Source organism: Macrotis lagotis, chromosome 7 (assembly GCF_037893015.1).
Source record: "Macrotis lagotis isolate mMagLag1 chromosome 7, bilby.v1.9.chrom.fasta, whole genome shotgun sequence".
In the NCBI taxonomy this organism is placed as follows: Eukaryota; Metazoa; Chordata; class Mammalia; order Peramelemorphia; family Peramelidae; genus Macrotis; species Macrotis lagotis.
In genome coordinates, this window is record NC_133664.1 from 122,863,216 (window position 1) to 122,878,198 (window position 14,983).

The 14,983-nt window shown below is 46.0% G+C and overlaps 2 protein-coding genes across 2 annotated transcripts; one reads left to right on the top strand and one right to left on the bottom strand.

The window, feature by feature from the left end:
• Nucleotides 1-1,071: 1,071 nt before the first annotated feature.
• Nucleotides 1,072-4,744, bottom strand: ARF5 (ARF GTPase 5). The gene is made up of 6 exons (XM_074193775.1): nucleotides 4,566-4,744; nucleotides 4,219-4,299; nucleotides 3,868-3,977; nucleotides 3,084-3,155; nucleotides 1,694-1,819; nucleotides 1,072-1,543 (listed from the first exon to the last, which is right to left on the bottom strand). Exons 1-6 carry the CDS (start codon nucleotides 4,630-4,632, stop codon nucleotides 1,457-1,459), a joined length of 543 nt encoding a protein of 180 aa, XP_074049876.1. The 5' UTR covers nucleotides 4,633-4,744; the 3' UTR covers nucleotides 1,072-1,456.
• Nucleotides 4,745-5,063: 319 nt separating this feature from the next.
• On the top strand, nucleotides 5,064-14,575 carry GCC1 (GRIP and coiled-coil domain containing 1). The gene is made up of 3 exons (XM_074193770.1): nucleotides 5,064-5,145; nucleotides 6,444-7,937; nucleotides 9,277-14,575. Exons 2-3 carry the CDS (start codon nucleotides 6,912-6,914, stop codon nucleotides 10,567-10,569), a joined length of 2,319 nt encoding a protein of 772 aa, XP_074049871.1. The 5' UTR covers nucleotides 5,064-5,145; nucleotides 6,444-6,911; the 3' UTR covers nucleotides 10,570-14,575.
• The last annotated feature ends 408 nt before the right edge of the window (nucleotides 14,576-14,983 follow it).

Sequence of the window (14,983 nt, forward strand, 5' to 3'; positions counted from 1 at the left end):
AAGGGGTCAGAGTGCAACATTGGGTTTTAGGAAGAAGTGATGTGAGGACTCATAATTAGGCTAAGGGAAATGATACAGCAACATAAATGACACAGGTTATCATCTTCCTCTCCCTTCCTCCATCTACCTTTCCACCTCCCCCTAAACTCCCAGCTATACTTGTTTTTTATAAGGGCATAATTGGTAACCAGTGGTGCAATAGGCAAAGAACTTGAATGCAAGAAAGCAGTAGAGGATCCAGTCATTTGGTTCCCACAATGCTACCATTAAAAAAAAGGTCTCTATATGGCTAATTTCTGCTCTTACAGAGGTGCAGATACATGAATAACAAAGAGATAAAGCAGTATTGGAAGCCCCAGGGAAATGAAGGTGGGGTGGGGGAAGAGACAATTAAAGTAAATAGGTCATTTAAAGAAAAATGGTGGGAGGTTTGATTCTTTACTAGAGGTTCAAAGTTGAGGAAAACCATCAGCTGTATTAGAGAAGAGGCGGTAGCGCTGTCTTGCTTAAATTTAAACTCCCTTCCCTTCAGCTGGAGAGCTTCATCCACTGAAATCATAGAATTCCGTAGGCTTTAAGACCTGCTATTCCAGTGGAGAGGTCCACAGTAAGAGAGATGATGGAGCAACCAGAGCTCCTGTTGAGAGACAGTTAAGTCCCTTAAGCAAGGACAGGACTGCATGGCCCTTTTACTGTCTAGCCTCAGGTATAGGCCTTAAAGTGAGGCTGAGCCAAGCAGCCAAGATAATTAATAAAAAGGCTATACTATTCAGCCCCCTTAACCCACAGCACATTTGCCTCTTTTGCTGTCAGCATCTCCATCACTCTCCCAGGCAACACTTCCATTAGTGACTCACTTGAAGGCTTTAAGGTTTATAAAGAGCGTTCCTCACAAAAACAAATCTCCAAGGTAGGTAACTACCCCAAGGTACCCTGCAAATGAGGTCATGATTTGTTCCCATTCCAGAGATGAAGGCAACGACAAAAGTACAAACCACAGCAAATTTATTATTCAATATCCAGCACTGAATCACAGCACCAGTCTGGTCCCCCTCCCCTCCCCACATACCCCCAAGAAATGTACCCAAAACAATAAAATCAAAATGTCAACCCAGTTTCTTTTCTGGAAGGTCTTAGTTCCTGTAGCTGCTTCCACATTCCCAGGGAGTCAGGAGATAATAACCCCTTCCACCCTCCCCCCACCACCCAGTACCCAGAGGGTTAGTCTATTGGGTCCTGGTAAGAGAGAACATGCAGGCAAGAGCAGCTGTGAGAGTGACTCTGTGTGTGTGTGTGTGTGTGTGTGTGTGTGTGTGTGTGTGTGTGTGTGTGTTTTTGAGAAGGAGTGGGGTGGGGTAGGATTGGGGATGCTGCTTCAGGAGTCCTCAAGAGTTCAATTGTCCAAGTGATACAACCTGGGAATTTTCTTCCAGCAGGGGTTTTGCCCCTGGGGTAATTAGCGCTTTGACAGCTCATGGGACAGCCAGTCCAGCCCATCATACAGGCCTGTACCCTGGGTAGCACAGGTTGCTTGGACATACCACTGTAAGGGAAGAAGGAGAAGTTAGCCAACTGGACAAGAGGCTCCATGGTGGGGGAAGGGGGGGGGATGGTAGGCAGTTCTCATGACAGTCTTCACTTTTTCAGGGTTTCCCCCATCCCAATGCCCCTACTAGGGAGGAGACACACTCACAGTCCGGCTCCGCAAGCTCTGCAAACCCAACTTGTCAGTCAGTTCGCTCACAGGCATCGCATTTGGCATGTCCTGCTTATTTGCAAACACCAGCAGCACAGCCTCCCGAAGCTCATCCTCCTGGAGCTTGGGGGAGAAAAGAATCCAAGGATGAGATAAGGATTCATTCACTTATCAATTGACTTACTGACATTTTTTCCAAGAGAGGCAAGACAAACACTGTAGGAAGGAAGGATCAGTTAATAACTGTGGAAGGTAGGTGCTATTATGAATTCTCTATAGTACAGCTGAGGAAACTGAGGCAGAGAGAAATTAAGTGGCTTGTGTAGGTTCACACAGCTAGTACCTGAGGTCAGACTTGAGCTAAAGTCTTCCTGAGTCTCACCTAGCACATTACCACCCTTCACCCCTCACCCACTTCTAGACAAGAATATTCAAAAAATCATTAGAATGTGGTATTTCCAAGCCTCATTTGAAAAATGGGACACTTTTTGTTCTATCTACTTCACAGAGCTGTCATGAACTTAATAATATATTAATATTATAACAAAATATATTCATATAAAATGTGAAAGATGTTTTGTGAATTGCAGAATACTAGAGGAAAGTCAGTTATTTTCATATCAATATATCTCAAACTGGGTTCTGTATAACCCTGATGATTCACATAATTTGAGGAGTTTCTGGGACAAGGATCTCAATTCAAGTGATATTCCCCCTCCCCAACAATATTATATGTGAATGCATCAAAAATACTTATTGCATGCATTTTTTTCAGCATGAAAATAAGTTCAATTTCTTTGATTTTTGAACTAACATTTTTCAACTTTTTTTCTGTGAGTATTCTATATCCCTAGACCAGGATTTGTGAGTTCTTTATATAATTTGTTTATCTCAAGCCTCACACTGTTCTGAGGAAATTGCTTAAGGAAATGCTAGTCTATATAGCTAATATTACAGGCATTATAAAAACAAATTTAAAAAATTATTCATCTGAATGAAATCATCTGGGCCTTATAAATGACCCATATCTGTTCTTGGGAAATGAGATATAAATCTACTTCAACGTAATAAAAAATACAACATACAACCTACCTCCTTATAAGCTATTTCCCTTCCCACCTTGGCTAATACCCCCTGAGGCATGATTGAAGGATTAAAAAAAAGTCTATTTTACTTGCTTTATCCCCTAACATAACAGAAAGAGCTTCCTTCTTTTTCCTTACCCAGTGTGAATCAACATGAGATTTTATATCCATGAAAAAACCCAACTCTTATCTCCTGGCCTAGGCTGCAACGTGGTCTTGTTTTCAGTGTGTCTGCTATTTCTGACTCATGAGAGAGAGAGAGATCATTGTTCAATGTTCACCATAGCCCATCTGGTACTCACCATCTTCTGAAGTTCATCAGCAGATTCCTGAACCCGCTCTCTGTCATTACTGTCCACTACAAAGATAAGACCCTAATAGGGTGGGGATGGGGGAGGGAAAGAACAGTTAGCCCAGTTTTCATCCCTTCCCTTTTCTATAACTCTACTTTCATCATCAATGGATTGTTCTTTATTTAAAAAATGAAACAAACCAAAAAAAAAAAAAACCCCAACTCTCAAGCCTAAAACATCTTTTTGAGTCTCTGTTATATGCAAAACCCTGGAAGGGGGGGAGGAATATATTCTCTATTCTCAAAATATTTATTAATATATAAGGATAGGTAGCAATATCATATGAAGAAGAATTTTATCAGGGCCATTTACAGGGGATCCAAGCAAAAGTTATGGAAACATAAAAGGAAAAATTGCTTCTGGCTGGAGAGATAAGTGAAAAACTTCATAGAGAAGAAAGTGGACCTTGAATTTCAATAGGTAGGTGGAGGAGATTGGAGAGAGAGAGAGTGTGTGTGTGGAGTAAGAGTGAAAGATAGGAATATTCAAGGCAGAAGAACGATGAGCAGAAGCACAGAGGCAGGAAAGCTAGCTAGGTCAAAGTGGCTAGAATCTGAAAGTTGACAAAATGGCAAGAAAGTCCAATGAGAGTTCCTTGAGGGCAGAGGGCTATTTTATTTTTATCTGCAGCACCTAATCTAGCACCTGGCACATAGCAGGTGCTTCACAGATACTAGAAAGAGGAATGGATTTTATTTTGGAGGCAGTGGGGACCCCCAAGTCTCTGGCCCACCTGAGTGTTTTGGAAGTAGTGCCTCCAGAGAGGCCGAATCTTGTCCTGGCCGCCCACATCCCAGACGGTGAAACAAATGTTCTTATATTCCACTGTCTCCACGTTGAAGCCTGCGAGGAAAGGGAACAGGGGGGAAGCCTGGGGGGGAGGAGGGGCGCAGGTACGTTCGAGTGCACAAACGCCGCGGGAGATCCGCGTGGACAGAAGTTCTGGGAGTCCCCCGAGGAACGGAGGCGGTGGGGCCCGGGCCCGGGCCCGCAGGGGCCGCGGCCAGGACGCCGTGCCCTACTTTCCTAACGCGGCCTCCTAGGTGTCGGGGATGCAGGGGCTCCGGCACCCCCGGGGGCTCACCTATGGTGGGGATGGTGGTGACAATCTCGCCCAGCTTCAGTTTGTAGAGGATCGTGGTCTTGCCTGCGGCATCCAAGCCCACTGCAACGGAGAGGCGGCTGCCGGACCCGGGGGGCGAGCCTGGGCGGCCCCCGGGCCGAACAAAACCCCTACCCGCGGCAGGCCCGCGGGCCGCCCACGGCCGAGTCTCGCGTGGGGGCGGCCCCGCCCCCCGCCCCTCCGCCCCCACCCCACCCCCGGGGAAGGAAGGGGAGCCGGGCACGGGCGCGGGGCCGGGCTGGGCCGGGCCGGGCCGGGCCGGGCGGGGACGCTGCGGGGGGAGGGGGTGGCGCGGGCCCAGACCTCACCCATGAGGATCCGCATCTGCTTCTTCCCGAAGATCCGCGAGAAGAGCGCGGACACCGTGAGGCCCATGGCCGGGCCGGGCGGGAGGAGCGGGCAGCGGGAGCCGGCGGGTTGCTGGGGGGACGAGCAGCCGCGGCGGCAGGAACCGGGGCCGCCTCCGCGCTGCCGGGGCCGGCGTGACGTCACGCGGCCCCGCCCCGGCCCCGCCCCGCCCCGCCCCGCCCCCTGGAGCCGGAGCCGCCCGGGCAAGGGGCACCGGCCGCGGGCACCGGCCGCGGCCGCCCGCTCCCGAGCGCTCCCTTCCACCGAGGGCAATTGAGCGCCGCGAAGAAGCCGCGGCGGGCTGGAGCATCCCACCTGGGCCGCCTGGTCCAGGAGCGAGGAGGGAGGCGCGGTCATCACCAAATCCCGACCCCGGAGCCCAGCTCACCGCCTTCCGAGCGGGATCGCTTGCAACAGATGCGGCTCCTCTTCCCCGTGCCTGCTGAGAGGCAGCGCCTCCTGCTCCTTAACCTCGTCTCCATCCTTCCCCAGAGCCACTGCAAAGCGAGGAGGGGCTCCGGACACCGACCCTATCTCCAGGTATCCCGAGGGGCTTAAGTACTGATGTAAGAATTAGGAATATAACGTGCTTCAAGCCGCTGTTTGCTTCCACTGCAACGTAAGGCGTGCGGACTCTGACCTGAACTTCCCAACTCTCCTAAAGTGATGATAGCTAGATGGAAGTGGGTATTGACCTAGAATGACCCAGAAGCTGCGCTGTGCTGAGGTCACAAAGGCAAGCAAGACAGTCCCTGCTTTCAAGGCGCCGGGTTTTTTCAAGATCAGTCATTCTGGGGAACCCGAGTGTGCTTTGCCTTGCCATTCCTTGCCCCCTCCCCTCATATAAGTAAGAGGCAGAGGAGAGTAAGAATTTATGTCTTTAAAGCAAAAATTTCCTCTTATACTTTATATCTCTGACAACCTCTAGCTAAGCACATAGTAATCCATTGCTTGAATTAAATGGATTGGCAGAAAGTAAAGTGCCCTAGAATCTAAGGGCAGAAAGCATATTCAGATCCAGATGCAATCTTCTGATTTGCTTTTTTCCTCTTTGTAGTCACACAAACACATCTCACACAATAGCCCCTGCCCCCTTTTTTTAGAGGGAATGCTATTAGGTGATTGGCTCTGTGTCGCAGAGCTAGGCCGGATTGGAGCTCACGTCCTCCTGACTTTAGGGCCTGCGCTCTATCCACTGAGCCACCTAGCCGCCCCTAACAATAAACCTTTTGAATTGAAAGGGCAGAAGTGTCATCTTTGCATCTGACAAATGAGGAAATTTTTAAGAGAAACATTGCCTAAGATTACACAGGTAGAGGGGCAGCTAGGTGGGGCAGTGGATAGAGCGCCAGCCCTGGAGTCAGGAGGACCTGGGTTCAAATCCGGCCTCAGACACTTCATAATTACCTAGCTGTGTGGCCTTGGGCAAGCCACTGAACCCCATTGCCTAGCAAAAACTAAAAAAAAAAGATTACACAGGTAGAAAGATATAGATTTGAATTCAAGCCTTAGACTCATAAATTCAGGATTTCCTTCGGCTATACCAAGAAACACTAGACATAAACACTTGCTGAATGGAATGAAACTAGAAGTCTGCAGACGGCCAATTTGCAAATTTAGATATCAAACGCCAAATGACCCCAATTGCTGCATTTTTTTGGATCTTCTGGGTGGATAGTATAATAACTAGTATGTTCATAAAGTTATTTAATCTTCACAACCACCACATGAGGTAGATGCTATTATCCCCATTTTACAGATGAGAAAACGGGCAGACACCGAGGTTACGTGAACAGCGCCCCCCCCCCCCCCCCGCCGTACTCTCTTCTTCGTTTCAGGCAAGAATTTTCATCAAGAGCCGCATACTGTGTAATAGATATCATCTGGGGTCCATGGCCTAAAAGAGGTGGTCGTAAGCTGGCATAGGGGGTCTCTGCATTTCCCTCGGGCTCAGTTATTGGGCTGAGTCACCAAGCCCCAGCTGCCCGGACTCACCTAGGGCTCAAGGCCCCGCCCCTCCGTGCCCCGCCCCTTCGCTCTAAGTCCCGCCTCCCCTCCGAGCGTGCGCCTATCCCGGAGGCCCACCCGCACTTCCGGCGGATCCGGAAGCGTTGTTGGCAACTGACTGAAGTTACTGAGTCGGGCTGGGAGCTGGAACCTGGTCCGGAGGTAAAAGGGAGCGAAGGAGGCGGCGGCGTCCGGTCGCCCCGCTGGCCCCCGCGGGGGTCGGAGGCGGGAAAGAGCTCGGACCCTCCCCCGCATGCCCCCGGCCCTGCGAGCGGTGAGGTCACGGAGCAGCCCCTGCCATGGAGAAGTTTGGCATGAACTTCGGCGGCGGGCCCAGCAAGAAGGACCTGCTGGAGACCATCGAGGCGCAGAAGAAGCAGCTGCTGCAGTACCAGGCCCGCCTCAAGGACGTGGTCCGGGCCTACAAGAGCCTGCTGAAGGAGAAGGAGGCCCTGGAGGCCAGCCTCAAGGTGCTGTCCGCCTCCCACGAGGCCGAGGACGCGGGCCAAGCCGCTGCCCAGCCGCCGGCCGAGGCTGCGGATGACCGCAGCTCCACACACAGCGAGGACAGCGCGGGCACCGCCACCAGCCAGGACACCGCGGCCAGCCTGACCAGCACCAGGGGCGACCTCGGCGGCGAGGAGGAGCGGCTGGCCTCCGGCCCGCCGCCTCCCAAGGCCGAGGAGGCCAGCGGCTCAGAGAGCGGCGTTAGCTCCAGCAGTGGGGATGCGCCAGCCGCCGGAGGCGGGGAGCTGGACAAGCGGCTGCACCAACTGAAGACCCAGCTGGCCACGCTGACCAGCTCTTTGGCCACCGTCACCCAAGAGAAGTCTCGCATGGAGGCCTCCTACCAAGCTGATAAAAAGAAAATGAAGCAAGACTTGGAGGATGTCTGCAGAAAGGCCGAGGAAGAACGGTGCCGGCTGGAGGGGGAGCTCCAGGGGCTGCAGGAGCAGATGGCAGAAACTAAAGCCAGGCTCATCACCCAGCAGCATGACAGGGCCCAGGAGCAGAGCGATCATGCTTTGATGCTGAGGGAGCTGCAGAAATTGCTTCAAGGAGAGAGAACCCTAAGGCAAGATATCGAGCTACAGCTGGAGGAGACCCGGGAAGCCCTGGCCGGACAGGCCTATTCAGCTGACCAGGTGGAAGGGTTTGAGTTACAGATCAAACAGTTGACCCGCGAAGTGGAGGAGCTAAAGCGTGAGCTGCAGGCTCTTCGGGAGGAGAAGAGTCATCCAGACCCTAGGGTGGAAGAACTTCAGGAGGAAGCCGCCCACCTTAAGAGCCATTTCCAGATCCAGTTGCAGCAGGAAATGAGGAAGGTAAGTTCACCTGATTCAAACCTCTAGGTACTGAATCTGAGACTGATAGTATTAAACTTTTTCATCTTTGCAAGTATTCTAACTGTAGTTGAAAGGAGCACTAAATTTTGTAATGAGAAGACCTTCTCTGTGTCACGTTTTATCTTTATACATTTACACAAATTGCTTTATTTTTTAAGAACTTGGTTTTCTCTTTTGCAAAATGGGGGGTTTGGATCAGATACATCTCCTCATGCTTTCAGTTCCTATATTCTCATGGTTCTTACCCCAAATTTCTCAAGGACAAATCTATCTTGGTCTAATTGGTGCTTACAGAACTTACAGAGCCGACTTCTAAGGGGATGTGGTGTTTGTGGGTGCTGTTTGGAATGAAATTGGAGTGTTCCCAGATTCTAGGCACTAGCTTCTTAACAGCTGTGTTCAGGAAAACAGTAAAGTACTGTATTCTGTGTGTGTGTGGTTGACTTTTTTTTTCCAGAAGGAGACAGTTTCCTTCAATTGTTATCAGTCAAGATTTGTTCTGAAGATGAATGTGCTAGAATAGTCTTTTAGATTTTATGAGGGTCCCTGTTTGATTCTGAGTAGCATGCAGGTTCTGAGAAGGATTGGGGGAGCATCAACAATAGATTAAGGGTGATAGTTATAATGTGCTAGATGTGTGACAAAAATAGAGGAACTAAAAGCTAAATAGTACTGCCTACATGAAGATTCAACAGACTTGCCTATCATGTGCTAGTTTGCTGTGCCAGGCTTACAGGATTACAAAGGGGGTAAAATTCCATGTCTCAAGGAACTTACATTCTATTGGGAAACAGGTGGTAGGAAGAAACATTATATGGACACAGATAAGCATGATACATGATAGTGTTTGAGAAGACAAAGAAGAGGTCTGGATAAAGTGATAAAGTAAAATTTGAGGAGGGAGTGAGGACATTTCAAGTTGAGTGGATCAGGGTAGGATTCATGGAGGATTCTCTTTGCACTTCTTGAGCTAAAGATGATGTTGATGCTACTCACAGAATAACTGTAATGCATTTGTTTTGACTTGATCTGGTTAATGGTATTGCTGCCCTTGTGATCTTTGTCATGTCACATAAAATGAGATTAATGTATTATTTGGTATAATAATAAATTTTGAGTCTTCCAGGGGTGAGGGCAGAATGGAGTGGATAGTAATAAGTTTTATTGACACCTGAATCAATGAAAAAATTCCCCAAGGTTCTTCCCATTCCTGCCAACACATTGTTTAGATGCCCTTTCTCTCTCCTTCCTTTCCTAGATTCAGTGACAAGGTTCTGCACTCTCTTAATTCATCTTTGTTCATTTTCTTGGCTTTTAGACCGCTCTGGCAGAGGAGCAGCTCCGTCAGTATTCTCAGATGGAGGAACAAAGGGTGGCTGCCCTAGAGAACCAAGTTTCAGAAGTGTCTGAACTGCTGGGCACCTATGAGAAAGCTAAGCAAAAGGACCAAATGGCCATTCAAAAGCTAAAGGATCGCCTTCTACAACTGGATATGGAGAATAAGACACTTGCTCTTGCGGCCTCTAGTCGTTCTCCCCTGGACAGCCACAATGAAGAGACTAGCCTGGATGTCAATGTCCTTAAGGATAAGATGGAAAAACTGAGGAGGCTGTTGCAGATTGCAGCCAGGAAGAGCCAGGTGTCTCTAAATGTGGAAAAATTATGTGAAATAGAGATGCTGACAAACTCAGATGCTGCTGATGGGGAAAAGGCCACTGCGCTCTACTACCAGCAAGAACTAAAGCAGCTCAAAGAGGAGTTTGAAAGGTACAAAATGAGGGCCCAGGTTGTCCTCAAAAGCAAAACAACCAAGGATGGCAACCTGGCCAAGGAATTGGAGGAAAACCAGGAGCAGCTTGCAGAGCTGAAGGAGAAGTACATTTCCCTTCGACTGTCCTGTGAAGAACTAGAACGGCAACACCAACAAGAGGCAGAGAACTGGAAGCAGGAGTTGGCTCAGCTGCAGCAGGTCCATCGGCAGGAACTGGAGAGGAGCCAGCTTGATTTTCGAGACCGGACTCTGAAACTTGAAGAAGAGCTACACAAACAGAGGGACCGTGCTCTAGCAGTGCTTGCTGAAAAGGACTTGGAACTAGAGCAGCTACGCTCTGTGGCTTTGTGTTCTGGGCTGCAGGGACATAAGACCTCAGTGGGCCAAGGGAATAACGGAGATGTGAGTGACTCATCTCCGGACAGTTTGACCCAAGCCCTGCACCTGGCTGCATCAAATGAACCTACTTTCTTCTTGTATGCTGAACAGCTGGCTCGGAAGGAGGTTGAGATAACATCTTTGAGGAAACAAAAGCATAAGCTTGAAGTGGAGGTACACCAGCTTCAGGACAGGCTGATTGTGGAGGGTGAACAGCACCGAGAACAAGTTTGTGCTCTACAGAGCCACATTGAAAAAAGTATCAGGGACCAAAGCAGGGAGGGGGCCAATCTGGAGTACTTAAAAAATATAATCTACCGTTTCTTAACCTTGTCTGACTCTTTGGGCCGACAGCAGACACTCACAGCCATATTGACTATCTTGCATTTCAGTCCAGAGGAGAAACAAGTGATTATGAAACTCCCAACTAGTAGTAGCTGGTGGCATTCTGGCAAGAGATAAAATTCTTGGTCCTTTCCTGTTTCTGAAACTTTCTTTGTACTGGAATCAGTTCTCTTTTTAACAAGAATCATTCCTATCTTTCACTGAGATAGAGTCAGCCAGATGCTTCTGGGCACTGGCAGTCCTGATGATATTACTGTGATGTTGACTTCTGCTGGGGGGGGTGGTGGTGGTTGAGATTGAATGCCAAAGTTTGGAAAATATTGAAATTTTCTAAAAATAAAATGTTTTATTATCCTTTGCAGGTTCCCAGAGACAATTTTGTTTCTGAATAGATAAATTCTACTGGAAAGATAATCCAGTACCATTGGTGCTTTTAGTGTGATGAAAGTAATATGAGATCACAAAAAGTGATTTATTTCTTAGTTTCCAGAGGCAGGTAGAATTTTGGTCTAATTCCCAGGGACATAAGACAAATCTGAAATGAAGATAATGTTCAATGAATTCCTTCAGTAGGTACATCTTTTGCTTACACAGTCCAAGAATCTTGTGAACTTAGGACTTTTGGACCTTGCCAATAGTTTACCTGGGCACTCATGGGTTTTCCTTTGAAAAGCAAATGTTGAGGGGAGAGAGATGGTGCAGTGTCTAGATCACATGGGATTAAAAGTATGTTTTTTAACCTGAAAGATGCATAGCTAAATCTTCCTTAAAAAGTATTAACATAGCCAGTAAATCCCTTGTATGGAGAATTAGCTTTAATACTGGAAAACACCCACTAACACAGCAGTCATTCAGAAGATAGGATAAAGATGGTTTTCATTCCTGGAGAAAAAGTGATTTGAGTTGCTTTAGAATTCCTGTGACATCCAGGGAATCAAAGGAAAGGGAAGAGTAAACATATGACAAGATCCTCAAAGAAAAGGGCGGGGAGGCCTGCCAACAGTTTTACTCTTCTGAAGAGTAAACTGTGACCTGGTCACAGTTCAGTTTTCCAACCAAGAGTTCAGCTAGTCTATTAAAAAAGTATTTTGATCTGACATCACTTAACATTTTCTACTTTATCCCTTATTCTTCCTTTTAGGAAGCCATTGCTTATAATAATGTAAAGAATAAATAAAAAAGCTAGCCAAACTAATCAACTCATCAACCAAGTCCACAATAGGAACATTAGATTTAAAGCTGAAAAGAACCTATGATTCTTAGGGCTTTGGGTCAAACCCACTCATTTTACAGATGAGGCTCAGAGAGACTGAGTGACTTGCATATGGATATTTAACCAGTGTCAGGCAGAATATGAACTGGTCTTCCTGACTTTAATGCCAGCATTCTGTTTACTAAACATAGGTTATAGAGTTTCATGCCCATAGTCCTCTACCTCTGCAAAGAAGGGAGGAAGGTGTATTTTTATATCACAGATATTAAAATTTCACAGTATTCAGTTTGATTTGTTCTATTTCTTTTTGTTGACATTTGGTATATTATTTTCTAGGGTCTGTTTATTTTGTATCAGTTCATGTATTTTCCTATTCTCTATATTGTATTCATCATTCCTTATAGCAAGTAATATTCCATTACATTCATATAACACAACTTGTTTAATTATTTTCCTGTTGATAGGTGGGCAACTACTTTTGTTTCTAGTTCTTTGTTAGTATAAAAAAACACTGTTAAAGCTGTATTTTTATGTATGATACTTTTAATCATGTTGTATCAAGCAGGACCTCTAGATCAAAGAGTATGGAAATTTTGGGTTACTTTGTAAACAATTCTAAATTGGTTTCCAAAAGTTCAAATCAATTTACAGTTCCATCAAAAGGATACCACCTGGGGCGGCTAGGTGGCGCAGTGGATAGAGCACAGGCCCTGGAGTCAGGAGTACCTGAATTCAAATCCGACCTGATTCAAAGTCGTACAAAATTTTGATCCATTATACCAATGGTGTTCCTTCTCATGTAGAAATGATCTTTGCAGACTGATTAACAATATGTTGCATTTTTATTTTGTTAGACATTTTCCACTTGCATTTTAATCAGGTTCCTGCTGGTCTTGGTGGGGGTGGGGCAAGTTGTTTGCAGGTCTGTATGAACCTCTTGAGACATCTGCACCATGCCACCTTTGAGCTAAAATTTCTCCAAGGTAATCAATTTATATTTGAATTACATGACCTAAAATTTTTTTTTTAGGTTTTTTTTTTTTTGCAAGGCAGATGCAGTTAAGTGGCTTGCCTAAGGCCACACAGCTAGGTAATTATTAAGTGTCTGAGACCGGATTTGAACCCAGGTACTCCTGACTCCAAGGCCGGTGCTTTATCCATTATGCCATCTAGCCGCCCCGACCTAAAAATTTTTATGAAGAAACTTGGGTATGTGAACTCTTGTGCTGCTTGTTAGGGCACACTATTTTCCAAGCATAAAGAATTAATGATAAACATAAAGAAGAGTACAGGATGAGCCCAGGTAAGACACCAGGTGTCTCAGACCTAAAATAACAAAAATAATCAGCCTGGAGCAGACCTGAAATCCTTCACTTGTCCTAGTACAGGGTTTCTTTACTTTCTGTGTGTGCCATAGATCCCTGTGTCAGGTTGGTAAAGTCTATGCACCCCTTTTCAGAATGTTTTTCGAAGCATAAAATGACATAGCTAGCATTTCAAAGAAAACCAGTTACATAGAAAATTTACAGATCCCAAGTTTAGAACTCTCATTCCCTAAAGCTTTTCTGTTTGGGAATGCATGGAGTCTTTACCCATTGGACTAGGCTTTGCTCAGACTTCATCTTATCTTGTCCTCCCTCCCTGTGGCTGAAATCACAGTAGACTTTAGGGATGCTTGTAGAGTGAATGGTTATTTGTCTTGCTACAATATCCTAAGTGTTGAACTTCAGGTTTTTTTTTTTTTTTTTTTAAAGTTTTTGCAAGGCAAATGGGGTTAAGTGGCTTGCCCAAGGCCACACAGCTAGCTAATTATTAAGTGTCTGAGGCTGGATTTGAACTCAGGTACTCCTGACTCCAGGGCCGGTGCTCTATCCGCTGTACCACCTAGCTGCCCCCTGAACTTCCGATTTTTAACAAAAACTGCCTCCCTGTTGAGGAATCATTCTACAATATCCTACCTCAATACCAGAGGGTATTGGTTAATGGTTATAAGACTTTGACAGGTCTTTTTGCAAACAATTCCTTTTGTTCCCTCTCAGCTTTCTGTCCTTGTGGGGAGACCAGGAAGAGAAGCCTTTTTTCCCCCTAGTAGTTCATGTTTCATAAGCTCCAGAGGACCCCTGTAGGATAGGATTGGGATCTCAATTAAAAAAAAAAATGTTGCAGGTTAATATCACTTGAGCAGTGGTTATGAGGGCTATGGTGGCTATGAGGCATAGCCCTAGCTCTGAAAATTTGAGAAAATTTGAGATTTGGAAAGCAGAGAATGGAAAGTTGGTTATATTCCCATTTCCTTCTATCCTTCCTTTTGTTGCTTGCCGCAAAGCTTCTCTCTAATTGTATAAATTAAATTGTATTAAAGCCATAATTCTGCTGACCTCCTTACCCGATAGGGTCTATGTTTCGAATAGTGATTAGAAGGGCAGGTCATGAAACCCAATGAGGTGAGAAGTATAATAAAATGGCTAAATTGAAAGGAAGGCTGCTAGCATTGACATATTCATTACCCATTTCCTTTACTGAGTTAGCTAAATTTTCCAGGTCAAGTTACTGTAAGATTTTCCACAGCTTCTTCATTAAAATGCCACACTTTACTAGGAGGTTTTGTCCTCTTGTTTAGGAAAGCAATGGAGTTAAAATTTCTCCATGTAAATGTGATTTTCTTTTTTTTTTTCCCCTCTTTTCTTACTCAGTTTTATTTGGATATTTTAAAAATAGAGTTTGTCTCCAAGGCAAAGAAAGCTTGTCAGAGGTACTGTGGGAAGTGAGATACTGAGAATTCTGCTGTGGTATTTCTTTAATCTCAAACTCCCCTGTGGGGATCTCAAATGCTGCTACTTTGTCACTAATTGGACTCACTAAGCACCTGTCTTTTGTGTCCTCCTGAGAAATGTTTTATTTTTATTCATCTCACAGCCACATTTTTGACCCTGAGAGTTATGAATAAAATCTCCATAGGACCTTCCATCTACTTCTGGAAAAGACTTGGCGGCCAAGTTAGTAGGAGAACCAGACCTTTCTTTGCTCCTTAAAAGTTGTTGATTCTGATGGTGAGTGGGAACTTGCAATTCTCTACCTTGAGGGGGTGTCCACAAAAAATATGTTTGAAATAGTAATGATATGCCTTAATAAAAGCCTAGCAAAAACTATAGCTTTGGGTATTTTTTGCTATTCTAGCATAGTAGTTAGCCAGGCACTATTGGTCTGAGGTCACTGGCGTTGGTAGCTTTTGTCAGCTTCTATCCTTTACCTATCCGTGCAGTTTGCCCTGGTTTATTCTGAGATTGTCTGTTCCTTCGATAAGGAAAGCTAGACTCT

Coding starts and splice junctions, on each gene's coding strand:
- ARF5 (XM_074193775.1), bottom strand. CDS start 4,632: ATGGGCCTCACGGTGTCCGCGCTCTTCTCGCGGATCTTCGGGAAGAAG. Junction 4,300..4,565: donor GCAGATGCGGATCCTCATGG/GTGAGGTCTGGG, acceptor TCTCCGTTGCAG/TGGGCTTGGATGCCGCAGGC. Junction 3,978..4,218: donor CACCACCATCCCCACCATAG/GTGAGCCCCCGG, acceptor CTTTCCTCGCAG/GCTTCAACGTGGAGACAGTG.
- GCC1 (XM_074193770.1), top strand. CDS start 6,912: ATGGAGAAGTTTGGCATGAACTTCGGCGGCGGGCCCAGCAAGAAGGAC. Junction 7,938..9,276: donor TGCAGCAGGAAATGAGGAAG/GTAAGTTCACCT, acceptor CTTGGCTTTTAG/ACCGCTCTGGCAGAGGAGCA.